General features: G+C 41.8%; 1 protein-coding gene and 1 non-coding gene across 5 annotated transcripts in view; both read right to left on the minus strand.

Moving 5' to 3' along the window:
• gabbr1a (gamma-aminobutyric acid (GABA) B receptor, 1a) overlaps positions 1-15076 on the minus strand; it is a 78363-nt gene that overhangs the window by 2284 nt on the left and 61003 nt on the right. For 3 of the 4 annotated variants that reach the window (XM_061820744.1, XM_061820745.1, XM_061820748.1), the window contains 8 exons: positions 14697-14847; positions 11799-11931; positions 10259-10375; positions 8715-8825; positions 7545-7638; positions 2038-2165; positions 1825-1953; positions 710-853 (listed from right to left, as the gene is read on the minus strand). In XM_061820744.1, the coding sequence (XP_061676728.1) occupies positions 710-853; positions 1825-1953; positions 2038-2165; positions 7545-7638; positions 8715-8825; positions 10259-10375; positions 11799-11931; positions 14697-14847 (1007 nt within the window). The remainder of the gene's footprint in view (positions 1-709; positions 854-1824; positions 1954-2037; positions 2166-7544; positions 7639-8714; positions 8826-10258; positions 10376-11798; positions 11932-14696; positions 14848-15076) is intronic. The other variant, XM_061820747.1, reaches the window with a different exon arrangement.
• trnaq-cug (transfer RNA glutamine (anticodon CUG)) lies at positions 3882-3956 on the minus strand. Its single transcript has one exon. It is a non-coding gene; the product is annotated as a tRNA-Gln (tRNA).

Here is a 15076-nt window from a genome sequence, read left to right on the forward strand (position 1 = left end):
GCCGGGGTGGCTCGTTGTGGCGCCGGGCTGCGGTGGCTCATCTCCGCCGCGGAAGTGCATCAGACGGGGAGGCGATTTGGCCGCGGAGTAGTCGTCGCTCTCGGGCGGCGTTGTTTTTATCACCGCCGCGTGGAGGTGGATCAAGCGGGAAGGTGGTTTGGCCATGATCCGCATATCATCTAAATATCCCTCGCAACGATAAGGTAACATTGCCCCGGTCACTTCACTCGGTTGTGAGATGTTCTCTTTCAAAATAGCTTCTGTGTTCGTCTCCCATAGTAGGTGCCACGGCGTGTTTTCAATGGCGAATGTCCGGGTGATGTCACGGGCAGGAGATGCAGCCAATATGGCGACCACTTGGATGTCGAATGAGACTACCGCAACTTTGGGCATAGATGACGTGCTCTCCGCTGATATTTATTTTTTCAAATAGACATTGAAGTGAATAATGTTATATGTATTTTCCATGACAATATCTATTTTAGAATGTTTATAGGGATGACCCTTGGGCTCTAAACTGAGCAGACACACAATCGTGCAAGGCACACACACGAGACCGATAACGTAAATGCAGGAGACTCTTGCACTGTCGGACACAAATTCATACGGGACACACTCAAACAATGAACAGATACATAGAGGAAATACTTGAGAAACCCACACACCGACACATAAAGGGACAGACGGTGTTATGTAATATTGCGCCGACCTCCTGTATGATCTTCTGCAGCTCCCTGTTTTCCCTCTCCAGCTGCCGCGACTTCTCCTCGTCGTTGTTGTTGGTCGACGAGCCCGTCTTGAGCGTGTCCTGCTGCTCCGACTGCCACTCGCCGCGTGTGATCAGACGACGCATCTGCATGGAAAGGGATGAATGCATTTGAAATTCATTTATTATTACTATTATTATTATATATACACAGTGCATATATACAATAACAATAATAATAATCATTACCATCATCATAGATTATATATAAAACAATAAAATTGTTAAATATAATCATGAAAAATATGAAGGTAATTTATTTTCCAATTAGATTCTTACATTTATTTTTTAAATTTAAAGATCTTTTTATTTGATCATTTTGAAAGCCTTGTACTAATACGGTACTGCATATTTTCTGGAAAAAAAGTAAATAAATTGACATTATGTATACAATCCTCCCTTAATTAAATTACAAAATATAATAAGAAATAATTCAAAATATATATATAATTTGTTTTAGGAACAAATTATAAATATATGTATTTTTTTCATTTGATATAAATTTCTATTTATTTTACCACAAAAATCCTGTTTGTTGTTATGGATTAAGGTAAAGTGGAATAATTTTTGAAAGCATCTGAATTGTGAAATAATGAAAAAAAATTGCATCGAGCTCATTCTAAAATACAATTGGAATTTTATGTATTCAATTTTAAATAGGTTTTATTTGATCAATATTAGCTAAGCACAACACCACTATACTAATGCTTTCAACGTGTGTAAAAAATATTCATTAACCATTTTAAAATGTTACTATATTAATAATGAATTACATTGTGAAATATAATATCAAATCATTAACTTGAGACGATATATCATTTAGTTCATGACAGAGGCACATTTGTTTTATGACCTTTTGTGATTTATCAAATAAAAGTGTAAATAAGAAACGTAATGTCATCGATAATCAAGGGCTTTATATTTAGGGCACAAAAGGCCCCAACGCTGTGAAGCGTTCGCTCTGTGGCCGCGTTCACCCGACATTCCTGCAGGTGGCAGTGTTGCAAAGCCAATGCCGTTTCACGCCAACGAGCATGCCTTTCAAAAACGAAAAGCACCTTCGGCACAAAGAGCACCACCAGGGTGATGTAGGCCGAGAAGACGATGGCCAGGGCGGCGAAGGCAAAAGAGGCATCCTGCTGCGAGGACAGGATCATCGTCACCGGCGCCGTGATCAGACACAGCACCTGTCAGAAGACACAGACCGGACCCGGTTAATCCGCACACGCCCCGCTAGAGCTTAAAAGCGTGGACAGGAACGCTTGACTCACCGCAACGTTGTAAATGGCCATCCCGACCGCCCGGTGGTCGTTGATCTTCTCCGTGGAGACGGACTTGGTCTCGTAGGCCAGGAAGATGCCGAGCAGCAGCAGCAGGCCCTTGTAGCCGTACACCACACCTGCAGGGGGCAGCGTGGGACCGCACAGTGTTTTGGCAATGCCGACATGAAGACATAGTGGTACCTTGACTTCGTGAACAATTGCACTGCATTGTACATAAAAACATAATGAAAAATATAGGTAAGAAAAGAAAATGTAAATGAAAAAACCTGTTTTATAATGGGATAATGACCCTTGTGAGGATAAGTGCCTCAGATAATGCATGGATGGACGGATCTATCCAATTACAGTACTGTATATTTGGATGAGCTGAAAGTGACAACTGTATTGTTGTATTTGTGCCTTTAAGGGGCGTGGCTTAGTGAGTGACATAAGGAGCAGAGGTCAGGTTGGTCCAGTTTAGTCGGTTTTCTGCATGAGAGCGTCCGGGTGTCAATTGCAGCCTGCAGCAGTGTTGACATTTTTTCATAGTGCACTCTTGGTTCCCTTCTATAAACTGCTAAAGGTGCACTGGTGAGAGTGGGTCTTATTTCCAATACGTGAATACCTAGTTATTAATGAAATAACAAAATCTTATTGAAAAAAAACAAAAAACGAGCATACCGTAATTTTTCGAGAATAATGGTATGAGTATATTAATTTTATTTTTTTTTTTTTTGCCAAAAGGTTCAATAAAATACAAGGGTGCGTATTCTACATATGGACAAATAACATTTTTTAAAAAGCATAGATCTATACCAGTAGCTTAGGACTGTGAAAAAAGGTGTACTTTCATTCCAAAAAGACATGTACAGTAATATTTAATGATGCAAATGTATAAATAATTTTTGTAGTGTCCTTGAAACCCATTTGAAATCAGTTATGTTCACACCGAGCTTGACATCAGCCCGAGCCCGAAGAACCACAAGTCCGAATCCAGTCAACTATCACCCGAACAACTAGTCCGTAAAACAGGCAGGTTTTAAATTACGAATACTGTTCCTGCACAGTTTATTATGTAATAGCTAAGGAGAAACAAGTTGCATTAATCAATACGAACTGAGAACCGTGACACCGTGGAAGCTACTGTTCCGTCTTTGTAGATCACGCCCAAGCAATTATAATGAGTTCAAATTTCAGCTGAATCAAAATCCTGCGGAACTTCCTGTGACCAAATCCAGAAAACATGTTAGCTGACTTCCTGTGTGTGCATCCAGAACTACGGATCGATCATTTGAATCCAAACTTGCTAAAATTCAGTTTTCTTGATCTCTCTTCAGACAAGTATTAAATACATGTGGCGTATATCGTTTCTATCTATATCTATAGATATATCCATCCATCCTTTTTCTTAGCTGCTTATCCTCACAAGGGTTGCGGGAGTGCTGGGGGCTATCCCAGCTGTCAACGGGCAGGAGGCGGGGCTCACCCTGGACTGGTTGCCAGCCAATCGCAGGGCACATAGAGACAAACAGCCACACTCACAATCACACCAAGGGGCAATTAATGTCACGTGTTTTTGGGAAGTGGGAGGAAACCGGAGTGCCTGGAAAAAACGCACACAGGCACGGGGAGAACATGCAAACTCCACACAGGGAGGGCTGGGACTGAACTGTGAGCCCACCGCTTTCCTGCTACGCCAACGTGCCGCCTCTATAGATATATGTCATGATATATTTTAACATGAAGAAAGTCTAAACATGGATGTGGTCATCTGTGGTAGCTCTTGAAGACAAATCGTGTAAAACAAAAGACTGTTTTGAATAATGCATACATATTCAAGTACAATGTAAAGGCGGTTCCACTGAGATTTGAACTCAGATCACTGGATTCAGAGTCCAGGGTGGTGCTAACCATTACACCATGGAACCTTGCGTCTAATGCTTTACGTGGATTGTCTTGCCTCTAATCCAAAGCTGAAGGCCGGCGCAAAGGTTCCACGGTGTAATCGCTCTCACCTTTATATTAAGTGAAATGAATTCAAGTCTAGATGGAACCTTCAAAAACCTTAATAACCACAACTCAAACTGGTTTAAGTGAAACTTCGGATGGTTCAAAAACTGGATTTTTGATTCCAGCTATCAAATTCAAAACTTTAGAGTGACTAAAAATAAAACTACTGCTGGGTTGTATGGTGTAATGGTTAACACTCTGGACTCCGGTGATCTGAGTTCAAATCTCGGTGGAAGCTTTAGGTCGTAGAAGTAAATGGCTTAGAGGTGTGAAATCAACTTCAGGGTCCTTACTATAGCATTTAGACCTCAGGACTGAGCGCTTTGCTTGAGTGACTCAGACAATATGAAGTTACGCAATAGCGGCTAAAAAATGTGAACCTGAGCACTTTTAGTCAAGCGTGACAGTCACAATGTCAATTTCTCCACGGTAAATTCTCCCCTGGCTGAGTGAAATTGTTGGCACTCTGGACTTCGAATCCAGAGAGCTGATTTCTAATCACAGTGAACTAATAGATAAAAGAATCATCGAATAAGAAATTCTGAAGACACATTTTGATACTGCTCATATTGGAACAGCGGTGATGCCTCGGTTCTCGACCAAAATCCGTTCCAGAAAATGGTTCGAGAAGTGATTTGTTCGAGAAACGAATCGATGTTTCCCATGACAATGAATGGAAAAGGAAAAAATGTGTTCCAAGCCTAAAAAAGTTGGCTTTTTAAAGCATTTTTTTTAGCTTTTCCTGATAATAAACTGCATAGTAGAAATACTTTATATAGTAAAATAATTTAAGAAATATATTTATGTTTGGCTTAAAATGTATGCTTTAGTAGTAGAGTATGCTAGGGTGGGAACGCATCGCTGTATCTGTAGTGACTCGGCCCCCAGCCTTGCAAACTTTTTTCATTAACAAAAGTGCAGAATAACTTTAAATAAGCAACTTGCCTTCGTTGGAGCCATGATTTGGGGTTAATACGGTCGTTCTCGATAAGAAGAAAAACAACAGTCACTACCGGGACACGTCTGTGCACAGAGGCTGCGTTATAAAGAATGACAAAAGTGCGCTGGTTGCGCCGCGCGTCTTATGTCATTTCCAGGTTTTTTTTGTTTTTTTTCCGGGGGGCATTTGAATTGACAATAACAAAACGCGTCGTGGGTTGGTCAGCTGCTTGCGCCGCGCGCATTATGTTATTTCCGAGTTTTTTCGGCGGTGCGGGAATTCACAACAAAGCGGGTGGGTCAGCTGGTCTGGCCGCGCCCAATATGTTATTTCCGGGTTTTGTTGGGGGCCTTCGAATACCAATTTTCATTCAAAAACAGACAAAAAAATCTCGGAATTTTCGCTCAAAAACCGATTTGTTCGAACACGCGGACGTTCGAGAACCGAGGCTTTACTGTAATCGAAATGACTTACAATGATGTAGGAGATCGATTTCCGCTCAGTGAGGGTGTTGATATGTGCCCTACAACTGTCTGGTGACCAGTTCAGGGTGTGGTCTGCCTTTCACCAAATGTTAGTCGGGGATCGGGTCTGGCATTCCCGTGACCCTTGTGAGGATAAACAGCGTGGAAAATGGACATAAATATACTCAGACTTCAATTTGGAAGTCATTGAAATGACTTCGAACGAGAGAAGACTTTCATTTATGTAGGTTCCATAATGCAACTGCAAGCAAACTGGACTATCTAGTAATTAGAGGTAGTCTTGGTTGATAAAGTCACTTCGGCTCACACATTCCATTTGTGACGGTTAAATTTTGGATACCTTGTAGTGGAGCAAATTAAAATATCAGGGAAGTGCACACAAGCGGCCTTGACAGCTGAAAGCCACGGTCCACAGGCTGGCTGACAAGTTGGGCATTTAAAAAAAAAAAAGAGAAAACTCGGCCACTCCTCGGTATTCCACCTTTCATTGCGTGACATGCGCACATTCAAAGGCGAGCAACAAAGCACTCCGAATTGGTCATGCCAATGGACTATCTCGATGGAAAATGCATTTTCAGATTGTACATGATTCAACAGCATGTCGCAAGAGTGCTGGCTGATGCAAACAAAGGCGTTTGTCTTTATGTTATGGGAGCAGATTCAAAAGAGCGTCACATGACACCGTTTTAGCCACTGCCTGCCTTCCTTTGGCTTGTCCCGTTAGGGGTCGCCACAGCGTGTCATCTCAGATGAACGCTCATATTTGTTTGGCACAGTTTTGATGCCGGACGCCCATCCTGACCCAATGCCTCTTGGGGAGTGGAGGCCCCAGGGAGAAACGAACTCACGACCCGTGGTGTACCAAACCAATGCTCTAACCACTGAGCTAGGGGCCCCCCTCTGATTTACCCCCCCCCCCCCCAAAAAAAAATGGGAAAACTAAAATTCGGAGAAAGTTTAATCCAACCTCTACATCGATCCATCCAGTTTCTTAGCCGCATATCCTCACGAGGATCGTGGGAGTGCAAGAGCCTACCGCAGCTGTCATCGAGCAGGAGGCGGGGCACACCCTGAACTGGTCACCAGCCAATCGCAGGGCACATCGAGACAAACAGCCGCACTCACAATCACATCGAGGGGCAATTTAGAGTGTCCAATTAATGCACGTTTATGGGACGTGGAAGGAAACCGGAGTGCCCGGAGAAAAGCAGCGCAGTAACGGGGAGAACATGCAAGTTCCACACAGGCGGGGATTGGGTCCTCAGAACTGTGAGACCAACGCTTCACAGCTGCCCGACCGTGCCGTCGCAAAACCTCCATTGTTAATGTAATTCCTATAGTATTTAGATCTCAGTCTTTGGACATATTTTCAACCTAATCATACGTTCAAAGCTATGTAGAGTTTTTACAAACAAGTCTCTGAATTCAATTTACGGGTTTTTTAAAATATTTCTTGCTAGCGGTTGATTGGATACCAATCTAGGGTGTTGAAATGTGCTTCGGTTAGGACTTTGGATCTAGAATCCACTGAGTGTCGTTCAGCTCTCGAGTAGCTATAAAAGTGAAAACTAAAAGCTCTCGTCCCTTTAACAGCAGTAGGATGAGCGTACATGGGCTCCACGGTTTAATGGTTTGCATTCTGGACCTTGACTCCATTGATCTGCGTTCAAATCTCAGTGGAACTTTCAGTGCTTTCTGCTCAACTGATGAAAAGCAACATGAATGGATAATCCAACGCTTTGGAACATAAAATACTAACTGCCTCTGTCTCGCTCTGTATATATTTGTTTGATTGCTGTTTTTTTTCTTCTGTGGAGTTGAAAGTGCAAGAAGTCACCCGGCATCACGCAGACTGACAGAAGAAAAGAAGAAAAGCAGCGGGAGAACTAAAATAAGGACGCCCCTCGCCGCTGTCCATTGTCTCATCTGGCGCGCTACGGCGATGTCTGAGAAACGCTACGAGGCCCTGACCTACTTTGTGACCCACATAAAAAAAAAAAGTTCAATGTGCGCACCATTGTTCTGTCATAAGAGAAAAATGCAAAAAAAAAAAAAGTTTGACGAAGAGCAAGACAACTCACCCAGCCATGTGTTCATCTTCTCAGAGCTGCAATGCTCCAGGAGAGGCTGGATCAGAACGTCCAAGTCCACTTTGGGGGCCTCTCTGGTGAACTTCTGCTCCAGATGAGACGATCGAGAGAAGGGAGGAAGACGAGATGAGAAGATGGAGAGATGAAAGTACGAATTTGAAATGATTTAAACACCAACATAGTTCACAAAACCAAACAAGTGCGTCCAACGACGACCCACTACAGCTTATTGTTCACGAATACTGCAGAACGCCAAAGACGAGCGAACAGAAATGAACACATTCACTGCTGTGGATGTTTGTATTCGTTAACTGGAATCCAATCCATCCATCCATCCATCCATCCATCCATCCATCCATCCATCCATCCATTTTCTTAGCTGCCTATCCTCGCGAGGTTCATGGGGAGTGCTGGAGCCTATCACAGCTGTCAACGGGCAGGAGGAACACCCTGAACTGGTCGCCAGCCAATCGCAGGGCACATCGGGAGAAATAGCCCCACTCACAATCACACCTAGGGGCAATTTTGAGAGTCCAATTAATGTTGCATGTTTTTGGGGACGTGGGAGGAAACCGGAGTGCCCGGAGGAAACCCACGCAGCCACGGGGAGAACATGCAAACTCCACACAGGCGGATTCGGGATCAAACCCAGGTCCTCAGAATTGTGAAGCAAACATTTCTCCATCTGTGCCAGCGGAATCCAATCCCTCGGATTAAATATTTGTCAAGTGTTTTTCTCGTTTAAGCACCCCTCCTAACAACAAAGTATATGTGAAAAGGATTTATGATTACCTATAGATGCCATAACATTTCAACAAAGCAGGATGTTTCTATTAGACAGGGCTATGGCCTGACAAATTGAAACACAGTCTCTTACACCAAGATGGTGCTAAAGGCACACTTTTATATGAGACAGGAAATCACTATAATTTCATCTATTGATGGCGCACTAGCATGACGCTAACTTGCGAAACACCACGGATGGGGTAACAAAAAGAGTACCACTGTTAAAGTCATTCGAAAGCTTCAAACACTAACAGAAAAGCAACACCTGCAAGCATAATACAATATTCACAGGCATATATTCTCTTTACTCTATGGAACCTAAAGGGGGGGGGGGTTAATTGTATTGGGCCAACGGGCATCTGATGCTAATCTTACCTCCACGGTGATGTGCAGCGGGTCCACGATCTGCCAGATGACCAACGACAGGAAGTCCACAGCCAGGAGCACGCCCACCGTGGCGTACAGTTTCCATGGCTCCAGCTGTTGCTAAGTCAAACACACAAATGCATGACAAACACGCAACAAACACACACACAAAAATGGACGCTTGTTAGCCAACACCAGGGGTGAGCAAACTCAGACATTTGTAGATCTCAAAACAAAAAATAAAAAGTTAGAATGGGTATATAAAATATTTGTACATTTTCACAAAAAAAATCGTTTTTCAATTGTATTGTTTATAATTATTTATCATTCATTAAAATAAGGTTTAGTAAAATAAGTAAATGGTTTATTTTACAATTCTCATATTTCAGATCATTCGTATTGTACTACTGATATAATAATTAACAATGCTCAATTTTAAATGTAATTTTATATAAAATGTATTCATCATAAATGAACATACTATTTAATCAAATATGAAATGCAAACTGGTTCTTTCTTCTAATATTTACGGATTTGAGAAAAAAAATTGCTGTGAACAAATAATTAATGTTAAAGATATATATTTCATATAACATATTAGCAGTTGAGTAATAAAATAAAAACCATAATTTTTCAAATATTTTTAGATTTTATTGCACAATTGTTTACTTTGTGGAATTTATACTAATTTCTAAATCGCATTAGTGCTCATTTATTCTTTATATTTAATCTAATCATTTTAATTAGCAATTTTTAAATAAAACTAAATATGTTAAGTGGTTTATTTTTCTCATCTTCTATTTTATGTAACACATTATTCCCAGTATTATAATTTTACTACTAAAATAATAATTAATGACCATCACATTTTGTTGTGTATGATTAATTTATTTTTATTGATCTATTGTTTAAGAAAATAAGAAATGTAGTGTGTCTTTCAAGCATATTTTTTCAACATACACAATAAACAAAAAATTTAATGTGATAAATAAAAAATGAATAAAAGCATTAAAATTACAAACTTGAATGGGAAAGGTGTGAATAAATGCTTGGTGGGCTGCAAAAAATAAAAGATATAAAATGTATATAAAGTGCAGCTTCCTGGAAAGTCAATCAAGTACAGTAACAAAGTATTTGTACTTTGTCATTTCCCACTACTTCCGTGCCGCCGTGACTGTTCTGTCGTGCCTGAACGACAGCGAATGCATCGGCACCGACTTGCGCTTTAAGCATTTCTTCACAAGCAGCTTTTTCCCAGACTGTTAATACTCATCCATATTTATAAATATTCATAAATCTTGCACTCTCCATCTTGTGATTAAGAACCAGAGTTAAGTGTATCTTGCGGGGCCTTCAGGTTGAATTATCTCCACATATGCAAACGCACACGCAGTTAAAAAAGAAAAATGAAAAAAAAAAAAGCCGGGCTGAGGACGACCGCAGTAAATATAACGTTTGATTTTTATAGTTAAGTGTGCGACGTGCAACTCTGGGCGGAAACCCGAATTTCACACCGTAACCTTGTCTTGGAAATCTTAATTTGAACGCCGTACCTTCTTCTTTTCCTTCTTCTCGTCCTTCTTGGTGAAAAGGGTGTGGACCCACCAGATTTTGGTGAACATGCTGCCGTACGCCAGACTGAAGCCCAAACCCAGCAGCCACAGCCGAAACTGCAGAGGAGAAGACGAGAATTTTTTTTTTTCCATTGTCCGTTGGGTGCCGCGTGAATATTATACTTTGGAATATTAAACTTCATCTGTCATTGACCCCAAAGGTGGACCAGTAATTACCAGCACAGAACGTGTCCAGATCCCAAAGATACAAAGAAAAGCAATTTAGCCATTTCTACTCTTTTTTTGGGGGGTTTTTATTGTATTTATCCGTTTTCGAAAGGGCACAAAGAGGCAAATTAATGTTCCAATAACATTCTCAACATAGACCAAATCCATCCGGATTGAACCTATTAAAAAAGTTAATTTTACAGCAGAAAAACTAACTCACTTGACTGTATAACAACCCCAAGGAAGGAATAAAACAGTAGCCCCCGACATCAGTTTCACCGATAGTCAAGAAAGTGGGGGCATAATGGGCGGGTCGCATGATAAAAGTCTCGGGGCTCGATGACCCAAATTGAACAGGAGGGCAACCATTTTGTTTTGAGGCAGCCTTTTTGGGGAAAACTCATACTTTAACAACAACAAAAATTATGCCCCAACTTATCCAACAAGCAATTTATTGGTGTCAATCATAACTATCCAGCCATTCATTTTCTTTACTGCCTATCCACATAAGGGTCGCGGGGAGTGCTGCAGAAAAATAGACATTAGAAGAAAAAATGCAGTAATATCACTGATAAATTACAAATAAATTACATATAAATAATAGATAATATTACAAAGCGGGCAAAAAAAAAACAACACAGAATGAATAATAATCCATCGATTTTCTGAGCCGCTTATCCGCACAAGGGTTTCAGGAGTGCTGAAGCCAATCCCAGCTGTCAACGGGCAGGAGGTGAGGCACACCCTGAACTGGTTGCCAGCCAATCGCAGGTCACATCGAGACAAAGAGCCACACTCACAAGGAGGAAACCGGAGTGCCCGGAGAAAACCCACACAGGCACGGGGAGAACGTGCAAACTCCACACAGGGAGGGCAGGGATCGAACCTGGGTCCTCAGAACTGTGAGGCCAACGCGTTACCAGCTGACCCAACGCGCCGCCTTTTAGTCTTAAGTGATCTTTTCTGGCAAATTCTATGGCCCCTGAGACCAGTTTTACTGATCAATCATGATATTGTTTGGAGATTTCTATCATAATGTAATGCACAAAAAAATAATCACAAGAACTCACGATCAAATTTTCAACAGGAAGTCAGCCAATTGCTTCGAATGTGCCATTTTGTCATTTTTTCAAATTCTAAGGCGAAAAAGTCCCGACGCTGGTTTCACGGATTGACGTGAAGCTGGACGGACACGTCGATCGCAAGAGTACGCAAGAGAAAGTCTCAAGAACCCGCGCTTCAAACTGAACAGGAAGCGGGTCATTTTGGTTCGAAGCCGCCACGCTAGTGCTGGTGGCGCTTTTTTGCTTACCTGGCAGACGACGGGGAACTGCGACCGGTGTACGTGATGTCCGTCGATGCCGAGCGGGAAGACGGCGGCCAGCGCCATCATGCAGCCCGCCGCCGTCATGTTGTTCAGGTACGGCTGAGAGTTCTGGATGTAGCTGCGACGGCACACATACAGTACACAACACTTGCATATTTGATACGGAGTAGCCGGGAAGTTTCTTAGTTGGACTTCATGTCGATGCTACACCTCGAATGAAAGAACCAAAATCCTTTTTTGAAACCCAAAGCCTGTTTTGAAACCTTGACTTTGAACCCAAACGCAGGCTGGAAGCAGTAATTCGGTATTTGGACAGCGTGCAACCGCTCGGGTAAACATTTGGTCCTGGTTTGTCCAATTAATGACTTGTGACAAGACTAAACGCTCCAATTGGACGTGAAGTAGCTCGTCCGAATGAGACTTTCTGCTGAGACCGACTTAATGAAAACATTTGATGTTATTTGACACTCTTCTCGCCGCCAAATTGCGTGTGAAATCTAATCAAGGCTGGAGGAGCCGCCCCCCCCCCCATCTCCCCCCTTCACACCCACCACCCTCTTCCCACCCCAGGAAGCCCCCCACTCCCTAGTGAGAAAGAACGGCTGAAAACTCTCTGACATATTGGACTTGAGATCAGCGTGTCCGGGTCAGACATAAATTTATCATGTTGGATCGACTGCAGAGAAATCTTGGATCAAAAGGCATTTTGATAGGAATTTGGTGTGATCGTTTCTCAAGATAGCTTCCTGAACAGCGGACCACCTTGCGGACCTCCCAATGCTGGGAACTCCGGCTACAGAACTGACTTTAAAGGGGGCTCGGAATATCGCTCAACATGAGTTATCTCGCGGAAACTAATGCAGAAACTCCTCAACTGACCTTAATACCTTTCCGTAATGTATGAATTATGGATTATAGTGATGTTCCTATTGGACTTTTGGTGAGAATCCCTGGACTGATCACAGAGAAATATCAAGATAGCAAATCCGATCTCATGGGTGAAAGCAAAGTGTGAATAAGCAGAAGAAAAGAAAGACAAAACATGATTAATGATCCAGTTTGCTTCAATACTCTTTAAAATTGGATTAAAATGCATTCAGTTTAAGTTTCATGCACCCTTCAAAGGTATTTAAAAAAAAAAAACTGAAATTAAATGTCACATTTTAACCCATTCGTGGGCAGCATCCCATTTTTGAGACATCACGATTTAGTATATCAAAATATCTAAGTGTTTTAATCTGAAGCCATAATTTGGTATCTGGAGAGGAGAACTCATCGGTCAAAGTTAGCACGGAGTCATTTCCCTTTGCTTCCTGACCCAACATGGCTGCCTCAAGTTATCGCATAACTTAACCATAAACCAAAAGAAGTATTTCCTTGATTGTGGCCTGTTAGGAGACTTTTATCTCAATTAGGCAAAAAAATTGACACCCTGCCCATGAATGGGTTAAATGTAAACAAGAATTACATATACTATTTTCATATACTGTAGAGCTCGAGCACGTGACATCTCCGTTTTCACGGCGCCACATTGCCGGTCAAAAAGAGCGCTCGACAGTGTGGGGAACTTTGAACTGAAGCAGAATATTCATAACGCCTGACACTTGTGTGCTGTTGGTTATTACAATAGACAAGAAAGATATTCAAAGAGGTCATTCTATGGAATACGAGCTGAAAAGACAAGAAAAGATCCATGGATTTCGACAATTAAACGTAATGGATGGTGCCTGACCAAATACACGTGACAGTGTAGCAATCACTTCACTTCAGGTGGGAATTATACTCCTCAATCTCAAATTCCAAAGAAGTATTTATAATGCCAAGTTGGCTCATTTGAGAACAATGTATTTGAAAAACAAAACAATGACGAGGAGTCATCTGTCTTGTCTGTTGTAACAACCAACAGCACAACAAGTCTCAGGCATTATGTATGTTAAGCCTATCCCAGCGATTTATTTTCTATTTTATAAATACGCATTGAACTCATTTGAGAACAATGCATATTTAAAAAAAAAACGTCTGTCACAGAAAGGTTTACCAAAGATTAACGTGTGGCCGCAACGCGCTTCTGTGTACGAGGAGCAAAACTCACTGTCTTTTTTTTTCTTCCAATCATTGTTAATGAATGAGAGTTTGTGTAAAACTAGGGGTCATTTATTTAAATATTGGCATTTGTATTGGAAAAAATCCGAGTGGCTCCATCACTATGTGGGATTTATTCTTGATTGAGAACAGATCCAGCAACGAAGTACATCTCAACGTCCAGACTTTTCTACGCTTTCGAACTTTTCCGTGTAGATCTCGACGACTTACTCACTAGATCCATGTGTAGATCCAGTTGACCAAGACAAGCGGAAGCGGGTTGACAGTCCACTTTCTTATCGGCGAAAATATAGACTTCAGCATTAAATATGCGTCCTCCATGCCAAGTGTTTCTCATTTTTCCACATACATACCTTCGTTTATTATCACCTTCTAAATGTTTTACGGTATCGTACAAAACTCTGACCGTCGTGACTTCGGTGATGTAAGTGCTCGAGCTCTATACTGTAGTTTTTGTAACCCTTTAAAAATATCATTAAATGCATGAGAATAAATGAAAAAAAAAGAAAGAAAAAACAGACTTTAAAAGCCTACACTAATATTTGTGTTTCATTAACCTTCAAAAATACGATTGAAACCCCACGGCCCAATTTCACAAATTTTATGGGAGTCGTATATGTTGAAGTAATTTTACATGTGTATGATTTTGACAGTCACGACAGGAAACCATAACCATAACGCGGCAAGTGGCCTAAATGAGTTTGACACCCCCTCCCGGTGGAACGAATTCACAACCCTGACAGTTCCGCTGGTGCTCGTAACGTCTCCGTTTCCTTTTACCGCACGTTGCCGTTGTAGATGTTGAAGGTGAGGCACACGATGCCGAGCAGGATGCCGAGGCCGGCGAACACCGACACGGCGGCGAACAGTTTCTGCGACAGGAAGCGGTACTCCTCCTCCACCACCGTGCGATCCGCCGGAGGCCCCGCCCCTTCATGGAGAAATTCAGCACATGCGGTAGTTTGAGCATTTATGCCAAACGCTTAACGTCCACATATTTGTTTTACACGATGCAGCTTACTAACAAATGCCCCCAACGTTACAGCTAGTGGAGCATTTATTATTTTACATTTTTTAAAGGGTTAGGGTTTTATACAGCAGCCATTTTCTGGGGTAAAAAAGAAAGATTTACAAAGTCATCCTTGAAAATATTACAGTGA

This window comes from Syngnathoides biaculeatus, chromosome 5 (assembly GCF_019802595.1).
Source record: "Syngnathoides biaculeatus isolate LvHL_M chromosome 5, ASM1980259v1, whole genome shotgun sequence".
NCBI lineage: Eukaryota > Metazoa > Chordata > Actinopteri > Syngnathiformes > Syngnathidae > Syngnathoides > Syngnathoides biaculeatus.